At 47.9% G+C, this 27,736-nt stretch overlaps 3 protein-coding genes across 3 annotated transcripts in view; 1 reads left to right on the forward strand and 2 right to left on the reverse strand.

The window, feature by feature from the left end:
- LOC148647125 (latent-transforming growth factor beta-binding protein 3-like) overlaps window positions 1-5,495 on the forward strand; it is a 47,810-nt gene extending 42,315 nt beyond the window's left edge. Inside the window, exons 17-19 of the mRNA XM_088609404.1 lie at window positions 26-115; window positions 830-961; window positions 1,917-5,495. Coding sequence (XP_088465530.1) covers window positions 26-115; window positions 830-961; window positions 1,917-2,071 — 377 coding nt within the window. The 3' untranslated portion in view covers window positions 2,072-5,495. The remainder of the gene's footprint in view (window positions 1-25; window positions 116-829; window positions 962-1,916) is intronic.
- LOC148647124 (NACHT, LRR and PYD domains-containing protein 3-like) overlaps window positions 1-27,736 on the reverse strand; it is a 405,714-nt gene that overhangs the window by 182,295 nt on the left and 195,683 nt on the right. The gene's annotated exons all lie outside the window — the stretch shown is intronic.
- Window positions 8,597-14,693, reverse strand: LOC148647126 (thiosulfate:glutathione sulfurtransferase-like). Its single transcript, XM_088609368.1, has 4 exons — window positions 14,496-14,693; window positions 12,199-12,324; window positions 10,388-10,550; window positions 8,597-9,716 (listed from the first exon to the last, which is right to left on the reverse strand). Exons 1-4 carry the CDS (start codon window positions 14,506-14,508, stop codon window positions 9,662-9,664), a joined length of 357 nt encoding a protein of 118 aa, XP_088465494.1. The 5' UTR covers window positions 14,509-14,693; the 3' UTR covers window positions 8,597-9,661.

The following is a 27,736-nucleotide window of genomic DNA, read 5'->3' on the forward strand; positions in this document are numbered from 1 at the left end:
CCATCTCCCTTTCTGTCCCGGCCAGTTATCTTCAACCGGCTGTGCGAGCTGCACCTGGACACCGAGTCGGACGGGGAAGGCGAGTTCCTGGCTGCGTTTTCCAACTACAAGCCCGGTGAGCTGGCGCCGTCAGCCCCAGACGCCTCTGGGCTTGGTTACTGCACAGAACTGGGCGAACGGCCTGGGTGCTCCTGGATTCTGGGTCTCATCAAGTTAATGACCAGTTAAATCCCTCTAAAGCAGGGCTCTCCAGTCCAGATCCCGCAGGGCCTTCTGGTTTTTATTTCAACCTGACTAGTCAATTAAAGAGTTATTTTTTAATATAGTATGTATTATAGTATAGTAAATTGTAGTTTATTATAGTATAGTTAATACATATAGTCTTTTACTTCGTATGAAGTCAAGACATTGACTGTTAAAGGTACGAGAGAGTTCGGGACACCAGGGTCAGAATTGTACCTAGGTAGCATATTGCTATGTGGTCCCTCCCCCTAACTCTCTCGTTCTCATTTACTTGTGTCTTCCTGCCACCCCTCCCTTGCTCCATCTCACGTGCCCCTTTCTCCCTTCCCATTATCCCCCCCTCGTGCTGTGCCCCTTCCCATCATCCCTCTTTCCTCTCTGTTCCTATATGTCTCCCTCCTTTCTCCCTTCGCATCATACCGCCTCATGGTATGCTCCCATCATCTCTCTCTCCTCTCTGTTCCTATACGTCTCCCTCCTTTCTCCCTTCCCATCATCCCCCATTGTGCCCTTTCCCATCATCCCTTTCTCTCTCTCCACCACCTGTCTCTCTGTCTCCTCCTCCTTCACTGTCCATCTCTCCCAGAAGGAGACAGTTCGGAAGAGGACTCGGACGAGTGCAGCTGTGCCAACGGGCGTTGCGTGCGCTCCTACCTGGGCACCATGTGTGAGTGCAACCCTGGCTTCAGGCTCGACCACACCAGGATGCGCTGCATCGGTAGGTACCCTACAGAACACAACCTCCAAACTCCTCTCTCCTTCCTCCCTTCCCATCATTCCCCCTCTTGCTGCGTCCTTTCCCATCATCCATCTCTCTTCCTCCTTCCTCCCTTCCCATCATTCCCCCTCTTGCTGCGTCCTTCCCCATCACCCATCTCTCTGTCCTCTCTTTTGGCCATAGTGATGGCAGAACAGTGCTCCAGCACTTAAGAGACCTTCCACTGAAACAGGGGTCAGAGATCAGGGAGAGCAACTGGGCTAGACATCCCCCCCCCCCCCCCACCAGGCTCTCCCAACACAAACAGCTGCTTAGTTTTGGATTAGTTTTGGACCGAAAAATGAACGTCCTTCCTGTTATTGTCCCAGATACCAAAATTTACTTTGCAGCCAGAATCAACAAAGCACGCAATACATTTAACACCACATGAACCCATTACCTAATAAGAGACATGCATTAGGAGATAAAATATAAATATAAATAAAATGTGCAATGATTTTTTTTCTCCAAATAAAGCAGGTTTATAGCTGTGGGAATAAAAGATAACCTAGTTGTACTGCACTTGAATCGAGGTGGTCTAAATCGATAGATCTGGATGGAAGGTGTCATGTTGTTCGAAATGATCTCCGCTGTGTAAGGTGATGACGGGCGGTGATTGTACTGGTCCTCTGCGCTGCTTGTTTCTGCCTTCTGTAGCTGTTTTGCACCAGCGATGGTGCTGGTCTTCACAGTCCTGCTCAGTCTGTTTTTGCTGTGTTGCGTGTATTCAAGCTACCAAACCAGCCCCCCCCCAGTGACTGTCGGGACGGGTTTGGTGGAGTCTCTGTAGGATAAAGTTAGGGTTGTGGGGAAACACATTTGAAAGAGCAGAGAATTCCTCAGGAGGTGGTGGTGCCAAATGGAGTCGCTGACACGTGTCCCCCCCCCTCTCTCTCTCTCTCTCTCCTCCCCCCAGACATCGACGAGTGCGCGGAGCTGAGCGCGCGGGCCTACCCCTGCCAGAACGGCCGCTGCGTCAACGTCCCGGGCTCCTACAAGTGCCTGTGCAAGCAGGGCTTCAGCCACGCCGCCAAGCCCAATGTCTGCGTGCACCGCGGCCGGGCTCCCTAGCGCCCCCCGCTGGGCGCCTGCGCTCTCTCTCCCCCTTGCCCCCCCCCCGTCTCTCTCTGTCTCCATTCCCCCCAGCTCCCCTCTGCCTTCCCCCCACCCTTCCCCGCGGCTCGTCCAGCTCACGGGTCTCCCAGCAGGTCATTGTCCTTCTGCTTCCAGTCATTTCCCAGCATTCCTGTGGCAGGGTGCCTCTGGGGCCCTGCCGAGACGAGGAGGAGGGGAGAGGTAGAGTTCACGGGCGACACAGATTCCCGGCTGTCGTCGTGTCGGGGAGGGGGTGGGACCGGCACAGAGACGCCGAAAAGCCCGCACACAGATTGTAGCATCCGTCCCAGGTACCTTATTTAAAATGGCCGACTCCCAGAAGGCTCTGCCACCCGGCGTCCTGATTGGCCGCCCGTCCTGAAGGAGCCGTCAGTGGGGCGAGTCGACTCGCGCGTCCCCGCAATCCTGACTGAACTCGAGGCCTCTTCCTAAGGGGCTGTTCTCCTATCATCGCCCGGACGAGTGAAGCAAACCGTCTGGACGCAGCGCAGACGTCTTGTACGACAGACACCAAAAACATGAATAAAACGCATTTCCCGGCCACGTCCGCCAACGCCAGGCGGCGGGACTCACGCTTTCCATTCAGTGCTTCCGTTGGCGGATTTCTCTTTCTGCTCGAGCTGAGAGACGCTGATAAAAGAGGGAGAGGGGGGCACCCCCCCCCCCCACAGTTCCCCCCCCCTCCGAGACCAGTGCAGAGACTGAAACAAAGACCCCCAATAAAAAGGGCTGCTGATCCCTTGGTAGAATAAGTTTGTTCCCCCCTCCCCTTGTGACCTTTAAACATCGAGGACCAAGATTGTTCCTTCGTGTGCCGGACGTTACCCTTTGGTGCCTTGTCTCGAAAGACTCTGAAATCCCAGGCCCCTATCGGAGGTTTCGGAAGATCCCCGCAGCTCCGGGGGCTCGGACCGACTTTTCAGATCGCCGGCGGCAGCGTCTCCCCCCCTCCCCCAGGACTGAAATCGCCCAATTCCTTCAAAACCTGGCCGCCGCAAGCACAGAGGTAAAAACGAACAAACGTCCCAGCTCTCGTCCGGGCAGGTCGTAGCGCTGTCTCGCTTTGAGACAAGAGCTGCCCTTTCCTGACCACCTGGGAAAAAAAATCGGACTGGAAGCTCGACTCCAGAGATGATGGTCCAGGTAAAAGAGAGAATTCCGAGTTTTTAGGAAATCTGGCGCGGGACGAGGGTCACAGGATGTCCTGACAGTTGGTCTACTAAGTCATCTTGAATCGCCTGTTTTATCGTCTCTCAACTGGGCGACACTTGTAAGTTAATCAAGGAAGCAAGTCACCGGTTCAATTAAAGGGAACTCGAGTCTAGCTGGAGGGATGCTGTATCTTCACTTTTGTTTTTTGGTGCCAAATGATCTTTTAAGTGCTTTATTAAAAAAAAAGTCACCTTATTAAAAGGATCTTGGTTCGAGTAAACATGGTGTTTCGCCATCGCTGGATTCCAAGCAGTGAATTGGCGAAACTCTTCAGGACCGGGGATGAAGACCTGGCTTTAAGGCAAGACGTGCGATTTCTTGCACCTGAGACAAGAGCCCTCAAAAACCAAAAGAGATTTATTATACTTTGCTAGCACTTAAAGAATGCCAGGGCGCTTGATAATTCAACACGTTGTTTCCTGTCTTCGGTACAACGAGAGTCACCCTTTGGGAACTGTGACCTCATGCACACAGAGGCATCAGAAGTATGTGGACTTTGTGATTCTTACTTTCCGACAGATATGCATAGTTTTGAAAACCACTGAATTACTTATTTTCAGTTGGTTTTGTAACCTTTTTTTTATTTCCAATAACTGATCCATGAAAAAAAATGTGTTGCAGTATTTACTCAGTTGAGCACAGGTGTCATGCTTTTTTAAAATATAAATTTCTTTCAGTCTGAGGTCAGCTTTGTAATACTTATTTCTCTCCTCTCAAACCACCCTGCAGTGGATTGCTGTAAAAGGCATTTTTGGGCAGCTGCTCTTTACACTGCAGTGCAGAGATCCTAGACACAATCAGGAGTTCCAATGGGCAACACGAGCATCAACATTTCACTTAGAATAGGGGTGTCAGGACCTGCTCTAATTATTTAACAAACAGGATAATGACAGTGCTCCTAACGAGGCTCGGAGGTGTACCAACGTGTACTGTAACCAACTGTGAAAGATCTTAAGAAACGAAAAAAACCTTTATTAGTTCAATGAAGTCCATAATGAGGTTAATGGGTTGACTTACTGAGTTTGGACCATAAGATAAATAGATAAGACTTTATTGATCCCAAAGGGAAGTTGATGTGTTACAACAGTCTAGCCCAAGACAAGCAAAAACAGACATCAGAATAGATGAAAAATTATACAAAACAAATATAAAATAAATAAAAATAAATACATAGGTGTGTGCAAAATATGCTGATCATAGTCACTGTAAAAACAATAAAATATGTGCAAATATGGTTCATTCAGATTGTCCAAAAAGTACAATGGAGCACAATGCTGTCCATAGATTAGCAGATGAGGGGCTAACAGTCCTAGCCTCGTCCTAGGGCAGCGTTATACACCCTGACAGCCGCCGGGAGGAAAGACCTGCGGAAACGTTCCCTTGAGCACCGTAGCTGGAGCATCCATGCATAAAAGCAGAACACACCACACTCTCCAGGAATCAGCTTTGAGACTCGGGGTGCCTTCTGTTGTGTTTTCAGTTATTCTAGCAATTTGGGATGTTATCCATGCAAGGGCACTCTGGTGAGGCTTCTAAACCTTTACTTTACCTTGCAGTCGAGTCTTCGAATACTCAAGGTGAACTATACAGTACATATGCAGCCAATAGGAAGTATTGCAGTAGCTGTTCAATTGCATGAATCAACCAGGCCTAATTGACAGGCAATCCCTCATCATTAACATTTTCTTGCTCTTCTCTGCAGATCATGATAAAAGGCTGCTTTTTTGTACTGCAGAGTACAGATCCTTTGTAATCCACTGTAAGCTTAAAAAAGATCGGTTTTAATTGCCCCTAACGGTAACAGATCCGGGCTGTTTCCACACCAAGTTGGAAAAGTGCTCGGCAGAAAGCCTGATGGAGAATAATATCTCTAGCTTTTGAACAACTGTGCCTGTCTCCTGGGTTGTTTTAACGCACAGCATGTGAAATAAGAGTCTCGTCTTTTTTCTTACTCCTTCTACTCTAGGGGAGAAGCCATAGGCAAGATGAAAAAGATCCTGTGAAAAGATGGCATTTCTCTTCTGTGTTCTCTTGCTAGATCTGCACCTTAAAAATCTGTAAAACTTGCTTTTAAAAAAAAACATTGTTAGCAGCCTAAAGCTGATCTGCACCTGTCACAGACAAAGTGAAATGCTGACTTTGGAAATAAAGGGCATTTTGAATATTTTTTATGCTGCATTTCTATATGGGATTCCTACTTTTTTTTCTACTGCTCCCTCTCATTAAATCTTCATACTTATTATTGACTGTTAGACTTGCACTTTTCCACGTTTTTGCCAATAAAGTGTCAAAATACAGCCCGTGTCTTCTTGCAAGAGTCTGCCGTCAGTGTGTCGCTTAAAGTAACGTAAACAGAGCTAGAAGCACAGGAAATGACAGTGCAGAACCTTGGAGCTACTGCATTAGTACAAGACAAAGGACAAACCCGCAGCCCCACTGGAGACTCAGCAGGTGTGAGCCTGGCCAGTACCTGGAGGGGAGACTCCTCCTGGGAAAGCTGAGGCTGCTGCTGGAAGAGGTGTTAGTGGGGCCAGCAGGGGGCGCTCACCCTGCGGTCTGTATGGGTCCTGATGCCCCAGTATAGTGACGGGGACACTAGATTGTAAACAGGCGCCGTCCTTCGGATGAGACGTCAAACCGAGGTCCTGACTCTCTGTAGTCATTAAAAATCCCAGGGCATTTCTTGAAAAGAGTAGGGGTGTTACCCCGGTGTCCTGGCCAAATTTCCCCCCTGGCCTTTACCCATCATGGCCTCCTAAGAACCCCCCCTCTCTGAACTGGCTCCATCACTCTGCTCTCCTCCCCACTGAGAGCTGGGGTGTGGGGAGCGGACTGGCGCCTCATCCAGGTGGGGCTGCACACTGCTGGGGGGTGGAGGGGGATCCCCATGACCTGAAAAGAGCTCCGAGTGGAGGGTCCCGAAAGGCGCTATAGAAGTGTAAAATGATGAAGATGATTATTATGAGAACAACAAGGGCGATGATTATAAATAAGAATTAATGGGCGCACGTTAATGGTGACGTGCGGGACTCAATCTCACATCCCGATAGCCTTCAAGCTGTAGCACTGGAGCATAAGGATGCCGGCTTTTAAAATCAAGCTGGGAACGCTGAAGTGTTGAGGTGTCGTCGATAGCTCACCGGGGACACCAACATCCAAGGAGTGAGCGCGTGGAATTCTTGGCGCGACACTGTGCGACTGGCTTAACCTGCTTGGTTAACGGGCAGCCCTCCTGGCCATTGGAGGCTTGAACCCCCCCCCCAGGAGGGATCAGCCCAGGGGCACCTGCAAGGCTGGAGGAGGGCCGCCTGAGACAAATGCGGGCAAACGTGAGACAATTGTGGCGCTGTGGCTTGTCGTGAAGGGGTGCTGGTCTGCGGTTGGCGAGAGTCTGGGTTCACATCTCCCGAACGGACTGTGGTCGGCGAAGATCTCGGTTCAAACTGGCTATACGGCTCTGTGGTTAAGGATCTGTGCCCGCGACTGGGAGGTTGCCGGTTCAAATCCAGCAGCTGGCAGAGGCATTCTACTCTGCTGGGCCCCTGAGCAAGGCCCTTCACCCCAGCTGCTCCAGGGGTGCTGTATAAATGGCTGATCCTGCGCTCTGACCCCCAGCTTCTCTCTCCCTGTCTGTGTGTCTCATGGAGAGCAAGCTGGGGTCTGTGAAAAGACACGTTCCTAATGCAAGAAATTGTATAGGGCTAATAAAGCAACATCATCATTATTATTAAATGCAAAGGCAGGTGTTTCTTGTCATTATAGAGAGCTTATTTCCATAATGATGGTGATCTGGTACAGCTCTCTGACCACCTGCTACCTCCCGCGTGTGGCTGAAGACCACCTGACACGGACCCAGACGCCTGTAGGACGAGGAAGCATCAGGAAAGAGGGTGCTACAGCTGAAATCGAGCCCCCCCCCATCTGTAAGAGCGCCCCCTAGGGACCACATCCAAGCAGGCAGGCTGCAGCACCATCAGAGTGGCAAAGGAACAAGTTGGAGGGAAACATTTCATCCTGAGGAGAGGAGATCGTCTTATTGAGCCGATCCCTTTCAACCAACTGCTGAAGGCAACGGACTTTAGTCAAACCCTTAGCTAGGGTTAGGATAATTAGAAAACATGGAGGATGTTTGTTGGCATGGTTGTGTTCTAGGACAGAAAGGATTTTTAGGAAAAGTGATATTATATCTTCACAATTTGTTTCTTGCCTATATGGCTCTCTGCACTGCTTTGCCCTAAATGGGAATGATGACTTAAAAGCAAAAGTTTGAAAGAAAAGGCTTCAGCTTTTCAAACTGTTGCGTTTGGCACGTAATGCACTGGCATTTTTAACAGTTACAGCTAATATTCCTATATAATATTCCTGACTCTTAACCTAGTTCAACACTGCAATTTCTAATGACAGAATACTCTTCAAAAAAGAAAAAATTTAGCCCAGTTCAAGGCCTAAAGGCGATTTAAAAGAGGGGGGTTTCAAATATTAGAAAAGCGCTACGTTAAAGGAAAGGTGGCAGAGACAGGGGGAGGAAGGTTATACTTCAGAAGCAGAACGTCTCCCACGACGCTGAAGTCCAAGCGGAGCGAAAGTTGGGACTGAACCTATGGAAACCCGTTTCTGCCAGGGAGTAAAAAAAACGCGCTATGGTATCTCACATTTGCGACTTCGAAAAAGCCCATATTTCATTGTCCTCTTATTATTGGAAGGGATTCGGGTTCTAGGGCTTGTGCCCTCGCCTCTCTCACCCTACTTCGTGCCTCACTGCAGGGGCTCGAACCCAGGTCTTGCCAGTTGAACTAAATAATTACTAAGTCGCAATTCTGAGATACTAAATCGCTTCCATACTAAACGGCTCGAGCAGACTAATGAAGGAAAAAAAAACTCGGGAAGAGAACGCAGACAGCGCACCAGGACTCAAAGATCCAAAGAGGGGAAAACCTACCAGGGGGAAAAAAAAAAGATTATAGAGAACCAGCAGGAGAGAAAGACAGAAAAAAAAAACGTCGCAACAGATCCGTCCCGACAGCAGCCACCAGCTCGTCTTTCCGACACGCCGCGCAGCGTCGGAGAAACACCGGATTGTGATCCAGGGGCGGTAGAGGGTGAAGGTGTTTTAAAAAGAGAGAGAAACTGTGCCAAGACCAAAGTAAAAACAGAAAACATGGCCGGCTTCTTCTCAACCACGACGGTGTCTCGTTTCTTTTCGGTATGGAATACAAAACGTTCGTTTTGTTTTGTCAAGCCTGTCGAACAAAAACAACCGACCAGATGTCCAGAACGGAAAATGGCTTTATTTCAGTTCCAGTTTAACAATCTAAAATAAGGACGTTTTAGCATCTCCAGACCTCGTGAACATACACACTGCTGTGCAGATGTCTGGGATATTTTGCATTTGGTAATTTCAGGCTTAAAGAGACTAAAACCGTGTCTTAGCTCTAGTTTCTCTTTGCTGTGAAGAATCATATTACATATAGATAAAATTTAAAGGCGACATTCCTGCTAGAAGCTAAGAGCTTCACAGCCTAATTGAAGACAACAGTGTTGACCGATGAGCAATATCGAAAGGGTCTGTAGTCAAAGCAACATGAATCTTCATCCTATTCCTTCCGGATACGGCGCTCAGGAAGTTCTTATACTTGTTAGGGCAGCTGTCCTGGGCTCGTTAATTACGGTTTCTCGTTAATTACTGAATGCGCTCGTGAATTCGGATTACACCCTGCCTCTGGTATCGCCTACTGCAATTTCATGCTTCATGCTAACAGACTGTACTGACCTGTTTTTCTGCAGCCCAGCCAGAAGCCTTTTAAATTTTCTAAACGTGTAGAGAGGAGAGGACGCTGTTAATGAGGACACCCGCCTACGAGCCAATTAAATCAGATGGTTAAAGCCGGTGCGATCAGCCACTGCAACACTTTCTGCTGGCCGCTCATTAGTAGTGTATCTTGTGGAGTTGTGACCACGTCGTTAAGCAGTCTTGCCGAAGGGAATTTGAGATTTAACTTGATGACATTTGAAACCTAGTTTTCCCCACACTGAGCAGCAGTACTAGATCAGAGCTGTTCAAAATGCTAGAAAACTCGAGTGAAACTGTCAGGTACATTTTTGACGCTGAAAACGTTCTGCACACTGCTGGGGGTGGAGGGGATCCCCATGACCTGTAAAGCGCTTTGAGTGGAGTGTCCAGAAAAGCACTATATAAGTGTAAGCAATTATTAATTATTATTATTAGAGCTCTTCAAGGCATTTCCACAGCAGTGTGTGTGTTGATCACTTTTGCTAGGTTCGGAATACGGAGATCCAGAAACCCGCCAGGTTTTTATAGCGATGCTGACAGCTTCAGCACCTCTCCTTCTCTGCCCACTCCTTATATCCGCCAGCATAATTCCGGGCCCTGAAAGTAACGAGAGAGAGAGAAAACGCCCTCAGTTACGAAGGACTCAAGAAGCAGCAGGAAAAAACACCAGGTGGCGTGCACTGTGATGCACTGCAGAGCAAGTTTCCCTTAAAAAACTTCAAATACCGTTTCCTCTCAAGATTATATCCTGGTTTCCCTGCCAAAGATGAACTGAATTCGTTTCATCACTACTTACATGACATAACTGCAATAACAACTTTCAGTCATCCCAGGAGCTAAGCTTGAACTGACCAGATCGGTATTCTCAGTGTCCACCACTAGGAGGTGCTCTTCCCAACACACCTACTGGTCATCCCCACCCTGGGAGAACCCTGATCTTTCTCGGGGGAAACTCCTGAGGAGACCCCAGCTCCAACTCATAGACCAAAGCTGTCGGGAGTACTTCCTGGCGTCGACCGGTAGGAGGCGCCCTTTATCACCAGTGTCAGCTATTCCTCATCGATACCCTCTAATCCAGTGACAGGGTGCTGTCGGACGGGGTGATCCATCCCAGATTTGGCTTGCTAATCAATTAATTACCAAATCGAACCAACATGATTAATTAATCAGATAGAAGGAGCAAATTAGCGGCTCAGCAGCTGATTGCAAGGCCTGTACTGAAATAGCTTTAAGAGGCACAGGGCAACTGGATCGCCAGGAAAGCATACTTCTCGAATCCGAGGGCGTGTGCTGTCTCTGTGGCCGTTGCTCCTCGGCGACCCATCTGACAGTGGAAGACGAGCCGGGGGGCGTCCGGGGGGGGCTTCTGCACGCCGTACTTGTCCTGGAAGGCCGCCGGGTCCAGGGCCAGCTCCCGCTCCACAGCGCCCACTACAGGGCGGGAGAGGAAACGCGCCACTGCATTACAATCAGAACTGCAGAGCTGGGAGGTCAAACAGTCCGGGTACAGTACAGTCCCTGGTATCCGGAAGAAACGGGGACGAGGGTGGGGTTCCGGGTACGAGGCCTTTTCGGATAGACGAGATTAAAGCAAGCGGGCACGCAGTGAGGCCGAGCAAAAGCTCAGGGCACCTTCACAGTGATATAAACCTGAAAGGAAGTCATGTAGGACATAAGGGAATGGAAATATAGTCCAACAGAACCAGATTCCATTTATTTAATTAATTAAATCATTGTTTTTATATATATAATTTTAAGTTCAGATCACTTTATCGGACATATACAATTTCTTGCATTAGGAATGTGTCTTTCCACAGACCCCAGCTTGCTCTCCAGGAGACACACAGACAGGGAGAGAGAAGCTGGGGGTCAGAGCGCAGGGTTGGCCATTTATACAGCACCCCTGGAGCAGCTGGGGTGAAGGGCCTTGCTCAGGGGCCCAACGGAGTAGGATTCCTCTGCCGGCCACAGGATTCAAACCGGCAACCTTCCAGCCAGTGGCACAGATCCTTAGCCACCGCTCCAATTACTTATTTTATTAGTAATAAAATGCTAAATGATTATTAATCATCCCCTGATGAAGCTTCAGAAACATCATAAATTAAGTGTGGGCACTTAAATATGAATTCACTTTTAATTTTAGTATCTAACCTAAAAGTTTTTAAAAAAACAGTCCTTAACACTAGGTTTTTGCTCATTTATACTTAAGACTCCTCAGGCTTCTGGGTGGAAAGTGAGCAAAACATTGCGATAGGTGCAGGACTTACATTATAGCTCAGATTTGAGTTTTTTATTGGTTATTGATGTCTTTGATCGTTCTTTGAAGGGAGTTGACAGTATATATGAAAGACCCAGCTGTGCTCTAGCCTGTGAGAAACCCAGATTATGTTAGTCACGGTCTTCTGGCTCAGAATGTTACACATTTTTTTACACAAAGAGGTCAAAAAACATAAATCCAGACCAGGGAGGGGGCTTTAAAACTCCTCTGTCCCGGCTGCTTTCTAAGAAATGGCTGGATGCCATCCATCGGTCAAGACAGGAGGCATCACTTCACACAGAGGGCGGTGGGGGTGGGGAACAAGCTGCCCAGCCCTTTGGTTGAAGCCCCTACCCTGGCTGCTCTCAAGACACAGCTGGATAAGATCCTCCAGTCGGGACAGGAGACCCTTCTTTAGACAGAGGGTGGTGGGGGTGTGGAATAAGCTGCCCAGCGCTGTGGTTGAAGCCCCTACCCTGGCTGCTCTCAAGACACAGCTGGGTGAGATCCTCCAGTCAGGGCAGGGAATACCCCTTTACACAAAGGGTGGTGGAAGTGTGGAACAAGCTGCCCAGACCTGTGGTTGAAGCCCCTACCCTGGCTGCTCTCAAGACACAGCTGGGTGAGATCCTCCAGTCAGGACAGGAGGTCCTTCTTTACACAGAGGGTGGTGGGAGTATGGAACAAGCTGCACAGCCAGGCTGTTGAACCCGACACCCTGTTTATTGTTCAAGAATGGGCTCGATATGGCTGAATGCCCCCCCCCCTCCTCTCGTTAGGACCTGCCTTGTGTTTTCAAGAGCCGGGCTGTAGGAGGCTTACCGGGAATGTGGATAGAGCCCGGAATTTTCCCCTTGTCCACCTCCTCTTGGGTGCGCACGTCAACCAGCAGCAGGTCTGGGCTCTTCCCCAGGAGGGCCTTGAGCTCGGAATAGGAGATCACTTTGCCTGCAGGGACCACAGACCCATGAGACCCATGTAGTTATCACTGCGCCTTTCAGGGCAAACTGTATCGGACAAAAACAGCCAGGCCAGCTCCTCACGTGTATTCCAAAACAGCACAGGCTGTCTTCCGCCCCGTGAGCACTTAAACAGCAAGAGTGGAATGGCAAAAATAATAATTTGCGTCTAACAATTTCTGTTCTATTCATGCACAGAACAGCGGCCATATCACCCTGCAACTCACAACTGGCAGCCCCACTGGAGACTCAGCAGGTGGGAGCCTGATCAGTACCTGGAGGGGGAGACTCCTGGGAAAGCTGAGGCTGCTGCTGGAAGAGGTGTTAGTGGGGCCAGCAGGGGGCGCTCACCCTGCGGCCTTTGTGGGTCCTAATGCCCCAGTATAGTGACGGGGGACACTAGACTGTAAACAGGCGCCATCCTTCTGATGAGATGTAAATCCTGACACTCTGTGGTCATTAAAAATCCCAGGGTGTTTCTCGATAAGAGTAGGGGTGTTACCCCGGTGTCCTGGCCAAATTTCCCCCCTGGCCTTTACCCATCATGGCTTCAAATAACCCCCCTCTCTGAACTGGCTACATCACTCTGCTCTCCTCCCCACTGAGAGCTGGTGTGTGGGGAGCGGACTGGCGCCTCACCCAGGTGGGGGTACACACTGCTGGGGGTGGAGGGGATCCCCATGACCTGTAAAGCACTTTGAGTGGAGTGTCCAGAAAAGTGCTATATAAGTGTGAGCAATTATAATGATTATGATTATTATTATTACAAAACTAAATTATTACAAATTAAATAGAAAGAGAGTTGACAGGGTGGCCCAGCAGTTAGTCTTGTTGCCTTGCACCACCTGGGCCCTGGGTTCCAGTCGTGGGCATCTGTCTGGGTGGAGTTTGCACGTTCTGCCTATTTTTCCACGGGTTTCCTCCCACAGTGCAAAGACATGCTGGTGGTTTCATTAGTTTCTGGGAAAACTGGCCCTGGTGCGAGTGTCTGTGTGTGTCCTGTGATGGACTGGCGTCCCGTCCAGGGTGTACCCCGCCTTGTGCCCGTTGCTTGCTGGGATAAGATCCGGTTTCCCCGGCGCCCCTGACTTGCCAGAACCTGTTCGAAGCTGGATGGGTCCGTTTCCCTCGTCATTGTGGTGGAACGCTCGTCTCGGGTATAAAAATCAGTGCCGTCCATTAATCTTTGAGGGCGTGATGCTACGACACACTGACAGAGCGGTGGTTTAAAACAACGATTGTTAACCCTTGCAGCTTCCGCCTCGACTTACTGGGATATGCGAACATTATTAATAAGCACTAATTTATGAAGACCACAATGATGCTCTTCTCTGAAAGGCGATGAAGACTGTGATTGTTAAGGTGAACGAGAGCAGTACGTTTCGCGGTAGGATTGCCATTCACTAGACTTCACCACACTGTCCTACACCTGAAGGAGGCTTCACAGCCGAAACGTTGCGTTTTCTGTCTTCTCCTTTCAGCCGGGAATAAACCTATTACTCGTTCCTTTGCAGACTACGCCTGCTGACGCGGCTCCCCACCCGAGCTACTGTGCCACACCGTGTGTTGAAGTCAGGAAAGTGCTCAGTCGCTCCCAGCTGCACATTAATTCAACAGCCTACTGTCGTAACTAGCAGAGAACTGAAATACAGCCGCTCTGGACCCAGGTGGAAAATTTGAGTATTAAACCGCAAAACGAAACGGCCGATTCGCCTGCGGCGTTAAACATACAAATGCATATATACTTCAAGGTGGGTGGGAGTGATTTTTTTGGTGAAAACGTCTGACTGAACGGGCGATCGGCAGCGGTTGTTCAATCTGAATGAGATCAAATCATAGTCCGAGCGAGCCGTGTTCACAGCCGGCGCCTCCTGCAACATAGAACTCATGTTATATCGCGGAAATACACAACTCCGGGCCAAGTTGACACAAAAATGCTTAAGATTTGTTGCCTCCTATAGCGACTGCCTCAAGCGATCGGGCCAAAACCCAGCCTTGTTCGCGCATATGTGGAATACAGGTCCGTCTGTCACAACTTCAGGGGTGAAACCCCCCAGTTTCGCTACCGATCGCTGGCTTCCGCCTGCAGTGAGGGAAGCAGCGGTTCGGATGTGTGAAACTCCCCGCCCTCCCCGATAAGTCCAACAGGGCGAGGCTAACCTGGGTCCGACATCGCGTCCGCGGCGGGTTCAGCTCCAGCAGCGCCCGTGTGTGCAGCTAGAGAGACGGTGAAAGCTGGCTCTTGGCCGTTTTCACTTGTTGCTGCTCATCCAAATGCCCTGCGGACTCCCCTCTCCTGTGAAACCCTGGTAACTACGCAAACTCCTGCTACCGGTTGGGTTGGGAGCTCAGGAAAGCACAGCGGACGCAGGGGGTGGGACGTATCGCAATTACTCGCAACGCAGTAGTTTTTTTTAAAAAAAAAAACATCGCTAACTCATACAGCGCAGCGGTATAGATACATTCCGGTGTTTCATTGCTAACGATCCCCTGCTTGTTGGCGCCCTGGGGGGCAAGCTTGTTGTGAAAGGCGCTATAAAAAATACATTGGAATATTGGTGCATGTAATGGGGTCTGTGTGGGTCCTGATGCCCCAGTATAGTGACGGGGACACTAGACTGGAAAGAAGCGCTGTCCTTCAGATGAGACATAAAACCGAGGTCCTGACTCTCTGTGGTCATTAAAAATCCCAGGGTGTTTCTCGAGAAGAGTAGGGGTGTTACCCCGGTGTCCTGGCCAAATTTCCCCCCTGGCCTTTACCCATCATGCCCTCCTAATAACCCCCCCTCTCTGAACTGGCTCCATCACTCTGCTCTCCTCCCCACTGAGAGCTGGTGTGTGGGGAGCGGACTGGTGCCTCATCCAGGTGGGGGTACACACTGCTGGGGGTGGAGGGGATCCCCATGACCTGTACAGAGCTCCGATTGGAGGGTCCAGAAAAGCGCTATATAAGTGTAAGCAATTATTATTATTGTTAGTGTAGAGCTACATCAGGCTGTGGCCGACAGATCTGCGCTCCTGGTTACAGCGGCACCCTGAGGTAATATCGCTGAGGTACCTGATGAACACCGCCCTGAGGTGCACTGATGTACTGTAAAAATAGGCACCCTGCGCTCTAAAATATTACAAAGAATATTTAACTTCTGTTAAAGTCGACTTTCAGACCGCTGTGCGCCTGGAGCTGGTTCATTTGCCGTGTTAAAGGGAGGCCCGTTGATTATTCGGTGTGCTTGGACCCGTCTTTCAATTTTACTCAGAAAATTGAGGGGGTTTCAGACCACTCCATTCGTCACAGTGGGAGAGACGCGTCTGGAAAAAAGAACATATTTCATCTTAAAGCGGCGCGGCTGCGATTGAATGTTGTTAAATGTAATAAACACACATTTTAACCCGCTAAAATATTACAGGTTGAACCCGTGAACAGGTAAAAAAATAAAGAGATGAACAATTCCTTCTGATTTTAACGGTAGATGTTTTACGGTCATTTGTGTCCAGCAAGAGTCGAAGGATTCGTGACAAGCCTAATTATGACTTTTTAGAAAACGGCAGAACTTTGTTTTCAACACAAATAAGCGTGGCTTCTGGAAAGACAGGGTTCCCCTTGGTACTCTGTTCATTTACAGTTTATTTTTTAAAGGGGGACACTATAAAACGATGTGTCTTTAAATGCAGCGACAAAGCTAAGTCTGGGAAATCTCTGAAAACGTCGGGTATCAGCAAGAAAACACAATATTTCGAAAAGCCCAGTACTTATTGCCTAACCGTGTAACCGTCTCTTCTACTGGACACCTGTTTTCATTCTACGTTTCTGCTGGATGCGGCAATTTCACCACGATCCCTTGCGCCCGCAACGACTTGGCAAAAACTCCAACCGCGGTCAGGGCAGGTGGCGTGAAACCTGACACCGTGTCTTAATCATATACAGTTCAGTTCTGATCCTTGTAGGTAAAGAAAGCAAGTATATTTATATAAAAGGAACAATTAAAGGTTTATTCCATGCTGAAAAAAGAAGAAAAGAAACACTATACCCTAAGAAGGCTCTACAGCCGAAACGTTGTGTTTTTTTCCTCATCTTTTCAGCATGGAATAAATCTTTACTTGTTCCTTTGCCGCCAAGTCATGCTGACCCAGCTCCCTCCTTCAACTATTTATATAAGATACTGACAGCACTGAGGTCCTGGGCTCAGTTCCAGAACTGGGGTGCTGCCTGTGTGGAGTCTGCGTGTTCTCCTCGTGTTCGTGTCGGTTTCCTCCCACGGTCCAGACATACTGGAAGGTGAAATTTGGCCCTGATGTGAGTGTCTGTGTGTGCCCTGTGATGGACTGGCATCCCATCCAAGGTGTACCCTGCCTTGTGCCCGTTGCTTGCTGGGATAGGCTCCGGCTTCCCTGTGCACCCTGAATTGGGGGGAGCAGTGAGGAAATGGGTGGGTGGATAGTGGCCTTCACACCTGAGATTACATCAAGAGACATTTTCTGTTTCTTGAAAGAAGCCAGGGCATTGGCTTCAACAGCATGGCTGGGTTAGGATGTTCCACACCCCTGCTACTCTTTGTGTATAGAACTCCCCCCCCCCCATGTCATGATCTGAGGATCTCATCCTGCTGTTTCTTGAAAGAAGCCAGGATATCGGCTTCAACAACATGGCCGTGTAGCTGGTTCCCCACCCCCACCACCCTTTGTGTAAAGATGTAACTTCTGTTTTGAGGTGTGGCAGGGCTGCCTGTAATTCTGCCCAAAGCTATGAGAGGGTGCCTAATTTCCTCTTTAATTCCAATGTTGTAATCACTGCCCTGGAGTTTCCTCGTGTAAGACAAGATCAGATCACTTTATCAGCCATATACAATTTCTTACATTAGGAATGTGTCTTTTCACATATCCCAGCTTGCTCTCCATGAGACACACTGACAGGGAGAGAGAAGCTGGGGGTCAGAGCACATTTATACGGCGCCCCTGGAGCAGCTGGGGTGAAGGGCCTTGCTCAGGGGCCCAGCGGAGTAGGATTCCTCTGCCAGCCACAGGATTTGAACTGGCAACCTCCCAGCCACAGGCGCAGATCCTGAGCCACAGAGCCACCGCTCCAAGTGGGAGCCTGGTCAGGGCTCTGGGACAGTGAATAGGCTACAGCAAGCGGTATCACCCAGGAGGCTTGGAGGAACTCTTTGTTGTGCGAATCCAGCCTTAACAGCCACTTGCCAAACAAAACAGTCAGTGATCCCCATTATCCACAGTGCACGGCTATTTTTATAGTGTCGGGGATCAAAAGGATCGGCATTGAGGAGCGCATTTCAGACCACAATGAAAGTCAATTGGAAACAGTGACTTGTAAAAACTCCAATTCATATCACAAACTAGAGGAAATCTGCAGGTCTGTGCTTCAGAACGAGGCAGCAGGACTTCCGGTGAGGTGAAGTGGCCCTGTGACCCTGTAAACAAGCAGGCTTGTGGATCCAGCTCTTCTAATCCAGTAGAAATACTTCTCTCCTCTCCCAGACGGTTTCACTGGCAAATCACCCTGCAGCTCCCCACTGGCAGCCCCACTGGAGCTCAGCAGGTGTGAGCCTGGTCAGTACCTGGAGGGGAGACTCCTGGGAAAGCTGAGGCTGCTGCTGGAAGAGGTGTCAGTGGGGCCAGCAGGGGGCGCTCACCCTCCAATCCGTGTGGGTCCTGATGCCCCAGTATAGTGACGGGGACACTAGACTGTAAACAGGCGCCGTCCTTCGGATGAGACGTCAAACCGAGGTCCTGACTCTCTGTGGTCATTAAAAATCCCAGGGGGTTTCTCGAGAAGAGTAGGGGTGTTACCCCGGTGTCCTGGCCAAATTTCCCCCCTGGCCTTTACCCATCATGGCCTCCTACTAACCCCCCTCTCTGAACTGGCTCCATCACTCTGCTCTCCTCCCCACTGAGAGCTGGGGTGTGGGGAGCGGACTGGTGCCTCATCCAGGTGGGGCTGCACACTGCTGGGGGTGGAGGGGATCCCCATGACCTGTACAGAGCTCCGAGTGGAGGGTCCAGAAAAGCGCTATATAAGTGTAAGCAATTATTATTATTATAAAATACTACTCACTGGGTAACTCTGCCTGCAGATCACGCTGGAACATTTCTGCTGGAACCTGAACTTATTGACTCGTACACCTCGGTACATTAGTCATCACAGGGACTAGTGAGCAGGAAGGGCCGCTTCACGTCGCAATGAGTGGGAACTCGAACGCGAGTTTGCGACAGACGGTACTTTCGCAAAGTTCACAACTTTGTGCTTAATTCAAAATTTTGAATTTTTATTTTCCCTGAAAGTCCACGAATGTATTTTGTTACGTAGATTTAATAACCTGTCTGTGGCTCCCCCTTTAAATATGCAGGTGACATGGTTCGTGTGACAGGTGACCCAATCTCTAAGTGAGCAAACTTCCTTTGAACACATCAGTATCCTTGAAAACCGGTGACAATCCAGCACTTTGGAAATAAATGCGACCCAAGACTAAAGAGCTTCTTTTTCAATGCTAAAACTAACAGTGGGCAAACTTTGCAGCCGATTGTACTCAATGGTCAGTCTACAGTGCCAGGATACAGGTCTTTCCGGGCCCTTTCAGACGACACGATCCGGGGTTGAGCGAGGAAACACTGGGGGAAAAGGCAGGCAGGATTCGGGAATAAAAACAGGGGGGCGTGTCCAAGGAGTGCTGGTGGCCAGGGAAAGTGTAAGCGAGCCAAACTTTCCGAAGACGAGTCCAAAGAGAGGTCCACAACTAGGCAAAAGTCCATGGCCAGGCGATCCATCCAAGACAGGAGATTAAAAACGGGAACCGGGTCGGGACCAGCAGGGGGAACGGGAACAGGCACAGAAAGTGAAAAGCATAACGGAACCAGACGCATCAGGTCCCAGGCTCGCATGATACGGGGACCAGTGCAGAGCCCTGATTAGCGTCAGCGTCTGGCTTTTAAGGGGGAACTGAAAAGGGGCTGGAACCAGGAACAGGTGCAGGGAATGAGGCAAAACGAGGAAGGGCTAGAGCGCCCTTAAGAGGAGGGGTTTGCGATCGTGACATACAGAGGTTCTGGAGAGTTGTAAATACACATATTGCCCAGAGGCTCAAAGTGAACATAGACACCTCCAGTGGTGAGACCTGACAGTTACCTCCCTCCTCCAGGCTGTAAGTAAGCAGGGTGATCGTTTGCAATGAACCACAGACAAGCTGGGCACCAAACTCTCCCCTTTCACCCAGGAACTGAATCACGCCAGGCAAGCTAGGCCCACATCTGAGCATCATCCAGCAGAATCTTAAAATCATAGCGGACATTTTCTGTTTCTTGAAAGAAGCCAGGGCATTGGCTTCAACAGCATGTTCCACGCCCCCGCTACTCTTTGTGTATAGAACTGCCCCCCCCCCCCATGTCATGATCTGAGGATCTCATCCTGCTGTTTCTTGAAAGAAGCCAGGGTATCGGCTTCAACAACATGGCTGTGTAGCTGGTTCCACACCCCCACCACCCTTTGTGTAAAGATGTAACTTCTGTTCTGAGGTGCGGCAGGGCAGCCTGTAATTCTGCCCAAGGCCATGTGAGGGCGCTAAATGTCCTCTTTAAGTCCCACGTTGCAATCATTGCCTTGGAGTTTCCTCTTGTAAGACAAGATCAGATCACTTTATCAGCCACAATTTCTTGCATTAGGAATGTGTCTTTTTGCAGACCCCAGCTTGCTCTCCATGAAACACACAGACAGGGAGAGAAGCTGGGGGTCAGAGTGCAGGGTCAGCCATTTATACAGCGCCTCTGGAGCAGTTGGGGATAAGGGCCTTGCTCAGGGGCCCAACAGAGTAGGATTCCTCTGCCGGCTGCGGGATTTGAACCGGCAAACCCTTCCAGCCACAGGCGGAGATCCTTAATGCCTTAAGACCCTAATGACAGAAAAATTTATTTAGGTATTTTTCCTGTTTCAGTTTGGTTAAACATCTAACCTGGTAACATCACGGGGGGAATTCTCTCTTTAATCTCAAAGAATGGCGCAGAAGAAAAGTCACTGAAGGCTTCAGTAGGAGGTTTTTCACTGTGCATTCTTGAGATGTCCACTGAGTTAAATTTCACGCGCTGGCGGTTTGCCCTGTCTTGAGCTACTCTCTTGCACATGTACATATCCAACATCCTCGTCATTTAACATTTCTCCTTTATGCAGAGCCAAAATTGTATATCAGCCTGCTACTGAAATTTTAGACGGCAAGCATTAGTTCTGACAGATTGTTCATTAGATACCTATATTTCAACTCCTGCTTGGGTTTAAGACCTCTGTTACAAGTCCGGCAAGGAGACTCCAGGCCATCAGAGGGCACACACAGACACACCCACCAGCACAGCTTTGGACTGTAAGACCCATGTGACAAGGTGAGAACATGCAGACTCCACACAGATAGCACTCCAGGTCAGGGATTGAACCTGGGGTCCACAGGGCTGCTATGCTCACCTCTGCACCACTGTGCAGCCCTTAGGCACAGCTGATGAGGTGATGTAACCTGCAGGATGTCAAGCCTTAAGAAAAATTCAGATTGGACAATACAGGGAGGGACCAATACCAAAACGCCAACAGCTCTGTGCTCTAGAGAGGATGTCAGTGGCACAGATGTGCAGAACTATACCCTGGTGTGTTGTGCCCAAACATTAATCACTGCGGAGCTTCAAGCCTGTGATGGAGTTGCTACAGATCTCTCAGTTTAGTAACTGACCACAGACTTCACAGACTCACCCTGATCAGACAGCTTTCCAGTAGCTGGTCCTGGCTTTCTAGAATAGAGTGGAAAAGAGAGAGAGGAGAGGAAGAGTGTGAGAGAGGAAGAATAGAGTGGAAAAGAGAGGAGAGGAAGAGTGTGAGAGAGAAAGAATAGAGTGGAAAAGAGAGAGGAGATGAAGAGTGAAGAGCCGGAACAGTACGGCAAACATGGGCGACAGGCGGGGGCAGGCGCTGTAGCAGTGGAACACCGTCTCCCTCTGAGCGCAGAAGGGACAGGCGTCAGACACCGCCGGGTCCAGAACCGACAGAAATGATTTGACCCCCAGGATGGTGTGCAGGACCCTCCATTGCAGATCACCAGCCCTCTTGTTGAGGGGAAATCTGTAGAGGCTACCCCAGGCAGGCTGGACGTCATCCGGCACTCCCAGACGAGCCCTCCAGGGAGTGTCAGGGAGCTCGGACAGCTGGGCCTGGTGTCTAGATGTTACGACTAGTCTGTACAGACATTTCCCCCCAACACCAGCTAGAGACCTCTCCTCTGAAGCAAGGGGCTCAAGGAGAGATCCCGTCGGTCCGGGACTGAGCGCAGGAGACACTAGCAGACCAGGGAAAGGAGGCTGAGTGTCCAGTATAGACTGGGCCGCTCCTCTTCTCTCTGCGCGCGCAGATGCCGCCAGGCCTCCAGGAGACTGCGCTGGAAAGGCGGCAGTGGAGACAGATCAACCCTGCTGGTGTCCATCAGGAAGAGCACACAGTCGGGCCCAAGGTGTCCTGCTCGACTCAGCAGGGTGAAGGTCAGCTCCCTCCAGGACAGCGAGGCCGGGCCAAACAGCAGCTTCTGCACTGTCTGCAAGCGAAAGGCGTCCACCCGGCTCCGGATGTCGATGAATCCTTGCCCTCCGTCCTCTCTGGGCAGATAGAGGATGCCCCTCTGCAGCCAGTGCAGTCCGTCCCAGAAGAAGTCGAGGAGCGTGGCCTGCAGCTTCTCGACCAGTCCGGCTGGTGGCTCCAGGCACACCAGGCGAAGCCACAACATCGAAGCCACCAGGGTGTTGACAATCAGAACCCGGCCTCTATAGGAGATCTGGGGGAGCAGCCAGCGCCAGCGGTCCAGACGACCTTTCACTTTTTCGAGGAGCCCCTCCCTGTTCTTTTTCACGCTGGCCTCGTCCCCCAGGTGCACCCCCAGGTATTTGAGTCCCCCTCTGGTCCAGCTGAGCCTCTCTGGCAAGACTGGGGGACCCATCTCGCTCCACTCCCCCAGGAGTAGGGCGCTACTCTTGGCCCAGTTTACTTTGGCTGATGATAGCCGCTGGAAATCATTTAAAGTTGTCTGTAGCGCCCTGACATCCTGTTCTCCTCCGACCACGGGATGGTCCCGGGATGGACAGGCCCGGGATGGACAGGCCCCTGATGACCCGGCTCAGCTGATGTAGCAGAGGCTCAATGGCAATGGAGTAGAGCATTCCTGAGAGTGCACAGCCCTGCCTGACTCCCCTCCGCACTGGAAACGGAACACTCAGCCCTCCGTTGATCTTTAGCACACTGAAGATGTCACTGTACAGCACCTGAATCATGGCAACAAAGACGGGGCTGAACCCGAAGGACCTCATGGTCCTCCACAAATACTGATGTTCAACCCTATCAAAGGCCTTTTCCTGGTCTAACGAAATGAGACCAGTATCTAAACCCAATAGTCTGGAGGTGGTCAAAACATCTCGAATCAGAAATATGTTATCAAAGATTGACCTTCTGGGCACGCAGTACAATTGGTCGGAGTGCACCACGGACCCCAGCACTACCCTCAGCCTGTTGGCCAGAGCCTTGGACAGGATTTTATAATCCACACACAGCAGGGCAACAGGCCTCCAGTTCTTAATGTCACACAGGTCCCCTTTCTTAGGCAGCAGGGTGACAACAGCTCTCCTGCAGCTCAGTGGCAGGTCCCCCTGCTCCAGACTTTCCAAATATACATCCAGCAGGTCAGGTCCCAGCACAGCCCAGAAGGCACGATAGAATTCAGCCGGCAGGCCATCGAGGCCAGGGGTCTTGCCATTGCTCAAGCCACTGAGTGCAGTGGAGAGCTCCTCCAGGGACAGAGGCCTCTCTAGCCCTGCCCTCTCCTCTTTGGGGACCTGTGGAAGGTCTTCAAGGAACCATGTTCTTTTGTAACACACTGTTTATATTTAAGCTTTTGCAAATGTTCATGCATTCCTGTTCTGCACTATGTCTGGTTCAGGTGCATCATCGACCTACAGAAGAACCAGCAGTACCTTTCTATAGGAAAAACTGAAAATACATGTTCAACCCATTATTATTACCAGCCTAAGCCAGAGTGGACCCAGTTTACACAGTCCAAATCCACATCCCTGCAATGATCCCTTTATATAGACAAACTGCATACACAATCATCCACTCTACACACAGAAATAATCTTATTACTGAAATTGTATGAGGGAGCCAGAGCCTATCACAGAAATCCATGGGCACAAAGCAGAGTAAATCTGGATGGGACACGACTGTGGGAGGAAACCGGAGCAGCTGGAGGAAACCCATGTAAACACAAAGAGAATATAAAAACCTCACACAGATAGCATCCTGAAACTCAATCCAGGGTCCCAGTGCTGTTGGGCAGCAATACTAACCAGTGTGCTACCATGCTGTCTTCCTAGGAATTAACTGCACAAAATAAAAAACTTACATGTACTGTATGCAAAATCCAATTTTATTAAGACAAAATGTGCATAACAAACCAACAGAACTAATTATATATTTAAGACAATCTTTTTTAATTCTAGAGATTAGAAACAAACTCATACTCATCCAATTACACACTGTCCAGACCCAGAGCAGGAGAGAGACCTGTCTCTACCTTCCACATATACTAGAGCACAATGGAAACACAGTCCTTCACACAGTCTGCTCAGAGGGGTTTGATCAGCAGGTCTGCAGACTGTGGTGTTTGATGAACATCTGGAGGAGCTTGTTCTGTCTCTTTAAAGATAAGGAATTCTGCCACCTTGCTCCACTAAGGAATCTTCTTCAATGTTAGGCTTATATCCGCCCGGTTCTGTAAGAACAAAAATCACAATGAATGGATCTAAAAATTGAACTGTTGCAGATTGTCATTGTTTTATTATTATTATTCATAATTATTCATTATTATTATTCATTTAAGAATTTGTGCATGACAGTGTTTATGGCTTTTTATTACACGGAAGGCCAAATTATAAAAACTAAACTAGATGATCACATACATGGAAAAGTCAACAGGGATTTAGAGAAGGTAGGTCTTACATAACCAAGCTTGGTGATATGATACCGTGTATTTACATTTTCAGAAGATTTTTAATAAAGTTCAATATAAAATATTAATTCATAAAATACAGGCAAAGAGAATGTGTGTTTGTATTGAGAATTATTTAATAAATAGAGAAAGGAAATAAGATAAGAGTCAAACTGCAGTGATGTAATTATTGGAGTACAACAGAGATCTGTACTAGGACCACTGCTCTTCTTAATTTATACCAATGAGCTCTTCATGATACCAAATTAGTTGGATTAGCAAACACTGTGGAATCATCAAACAAATTTATAAAATATTAGATAGAAATTAATGGACAAACACCTGGCAGATTATGTTTGTTTGTTGTTATATTTGGCAGATACCTTTATGAAGAGAATGATTGAGCCAGATGGACAACAGACAAGAGAAAGAAAGGAACAAAGTAAAAGATGAACAAGAGAGTGAGGAGCAGGATTAAACATGTCAGACAAGGAAATGAGAGGGGAAGCTTTTCTTACAAGATCAAGTATCTTATATTTCTCATCACAGTTTTATTACTGGGCAAGGTGAGACACACTGAGATGAGGAGGACTTTAGAAAGATGTGTCTGAGTGTGTAGCCCTGTGTGGAACTAAATCCCACTTGCTCCCAATCAAAATCATGACCCCACCTGCATTATTGATCCACACCATCTAAAAGGGGAACTGCAGTCCCAAATTCTTAGACTGGGTTTTAAATATCCGATTCAAAATAAACTGATAGTATCTCAAAATTTCTAATTTCAAATTAAGTACACAATCATGATCTCTGTGGAAGTACTGCATGGTTGCCATGTTGTCGAAGGCAGATGAGAATCAGCTGGTCTCACCAAGGGCGAGAGCAAGATTTTGGGCAAATTGTGCCATAAACCCAGCCCTTCCTGCTCACTAGTCGCTGCAAGTGAACAAGAAATTAAATGAAAATAAATATGAGTGTGTTTTAGTTGATTAGCAGGTTTCCTTTTTTGCAATACTTAAAAGAATCTAAAATATGTTGTCTTGTATGTGTCAGTCTCATTAAAATATTTAGAATTAACATAGTAGCAAAATTTACTTGGTCTAAAGCATGCCTCATTCTGAATCACAGACAATGATGGCAATATGGCACTACACATACATTGACACTTCATCTGTTTTGTGATATAAATTGGAGATTGTTATGATACGGTATCTTGTACTTGGTAGTTTCCTTATGATTTGAAATGCACTCATCATTGCAGATTCATTATAATCCCAAAATGTAAAAAAAGCATCACAGTTCCACTTTAATATACAGATCCGGCCATTAAAAAGCACAGAGTATGTTGCGTCAAAACATGGTGGGCGTGGCGCATCATACTGCATGCAAATTAAAATATGATAATAGCATCCGGAAGAACCTTGAGATAAACAAATTGATAAATATTGCAAATCGAACTCACTTCCATAGCTACTTCCTTTCAGATGTATATAAAATATTAGAAAAAAGGGAGGAATATAAGAGATAAGGGTAAGATTCAAATGGAAAGGGAGGCTGGCACTCCCATAGCAAATGAAGAATCTAAAAACATTAAAATCTGCATAAATCCACTAATTCACCTTCCTGGAGAGAATCACTAGAAACTGGTTAAAGCTGGACAGACCTAGTGTTCAAATCTAGAATAACTTTCAAGAAGAAAATTACCTACAGAATTAAAAATCTACAACATATACAGTATATATTTTAAAAAATGGGAAAGGTTGTGTTTTGAGCCTCTCAGTAATCATATGTTTACAAAGAGCCCAAAGACAAGAACGTGTATAAAATTAGACAAAAATTACTTTTATATGTCACCCTTTTTTTTTTGTATTTTCTAGGTGTTACATTTTGATGCATGTAAAAAATGGAATGCTGTGAGTCTTAACATATCTAAATAAAACAATAAAAATAAATCACCAGTGTTCACTTACTTCAGTGTTGTTAATTTACAGTTGGGATCCCTCTGAGCTGCAGACAGCAGTTTCACTCCTGAATCCCCCATGTTATTGTTTCTCAGATCCAGCTCTGTCAGACTGGAGTGTTGAGACTGAAGAGCAGAGGCCAGATCTTCACAACATCTCTCTGTTAGTTCACAGCTCCTCATCCTGCAGACAAAAAGACAGGAGCACAGCTGAACATCTGCACAGCTCATCCACATCTTTCTTACCAAGTCTTCACTACAACACCCAGCTCAGCAGTAATATACAACATCATGTCATTATCCATCTCATAGTGTCCATGGATGAGGATGATGAAGATAACCTGCTTCAAATTTTGGGTTCCAGAAGGAAGAAGAAAGATGAGAAGAAACTGTCAGGAAGGGAGACAGTGGGAAACAGGGAGACACATGGAGCTATAATGGTTGGAATAGGGAAATAGAATGAGAGAGACTTTGACTTTTAACCATAACAGAAATTGCTTCACATTTTATGGCGTTTTGTTAAAGTTATAGCTTTGGTTGTTATTCTTCACATGGTTGAATTCATACAAAATGTAAATTAACAACACTAGAGAAAGAGAACTGGAGATTTTGATTGTTATTTGTAGATGTGTTGAGGAAAACAACATTCTCTTTTGAAGAAAATAAACAATTTAAACAAAAACAAGCAAGGTTATAACTATAACAACACATAATCAAAATGTGAAGCAATAAACAATCTCAATCATAATTTGGCAGAGGAATCGACTGTGTGACTGCATCCACTTTGTATGAGTCAGGAAACTGAACTTCACTACAAAACAGCAGGTCAAGAGAGAGCAAGTCTGTATGAACCAGAATTCTGCCTCAGACTTTGTCTGCCACAGGGGAAATCTTTAGACTTGGGATCCATCTGTACATTTCACTTGAATACCATTAATATTAATACAGCTGGACTCCATTGTCAATAGAGTACTGTACATTAGTTGTGTTAAAATTACTATTATAATGTGTGAGAGAGAAGCAATTATGTTTGAGAAAACAAATAAACTGTATTATACCAAAAAACACAGGGAGGCAGAGGTGCACATTTGTATTCCAATTGGGAGGGGAAAGACAAAGAAAAGACCTCCCCCCCCTTGACAAACTAACTGACTAAAGAAACAACTAAACAGGCTAGAACCGGAAAGGTGGTCGCGCCTAACAATGAGGCCATTCCAAAACAAAGTCTCTCAGTATTACTGCTTTTGAATGCTTGTGCTTCATTTGCTTAATACAGTATCTTAATTGGCAGCACCCAGAGAAAAATTAGGGAAAAATAATAACTCTCCAACTAAGGACCATAACAACCATTGATATAGATTCCAGGTTAGTTAGAAGACTAACCACGTTTCTCCATGATACTGTGACATCACAGTGGTAGTTACCCCCACAAACAG

Source organism: Lepisosteus platostomus, chromosome 16 (genome assembly GCF_059453375.1).
Source record: "Lepisosteus platostomus isolate fLepPlt1 chromosome 16, fLepPlt1.hap1, whole genome shotgun sequence".
In the NCBI taxonomy this organism is placed as follows: Eukaryota; Metazoa; Chordata; class Actinopteri; order Semionotiformes; family Lepisosteidae; genus Lepisosteus; species Lepisosteus platostomus.

What these genes read in the sequence shown, in the direction of transcription:
- LOC148647126 (XM_088609368.1), bottom strand. An exon ending in GGGCTCTATCCACATTCCCG is followed by an intron (nt 10,551 to 12,198) that starts GTAAGCCTCCTA and finishes CCCGCCCTGTAG; the next exon opens with TGGGCGCTGTGGAGCGGGAG. An exon ending in CACGCCCTCGGATTCGAGAA is followed by an intron (nt 9,717 to 10,387) that starts GTATGCTTTCCT and finishes CGTTACTTTCAG; the next exon opens with GGCCCGGAATTATGCTGGCG.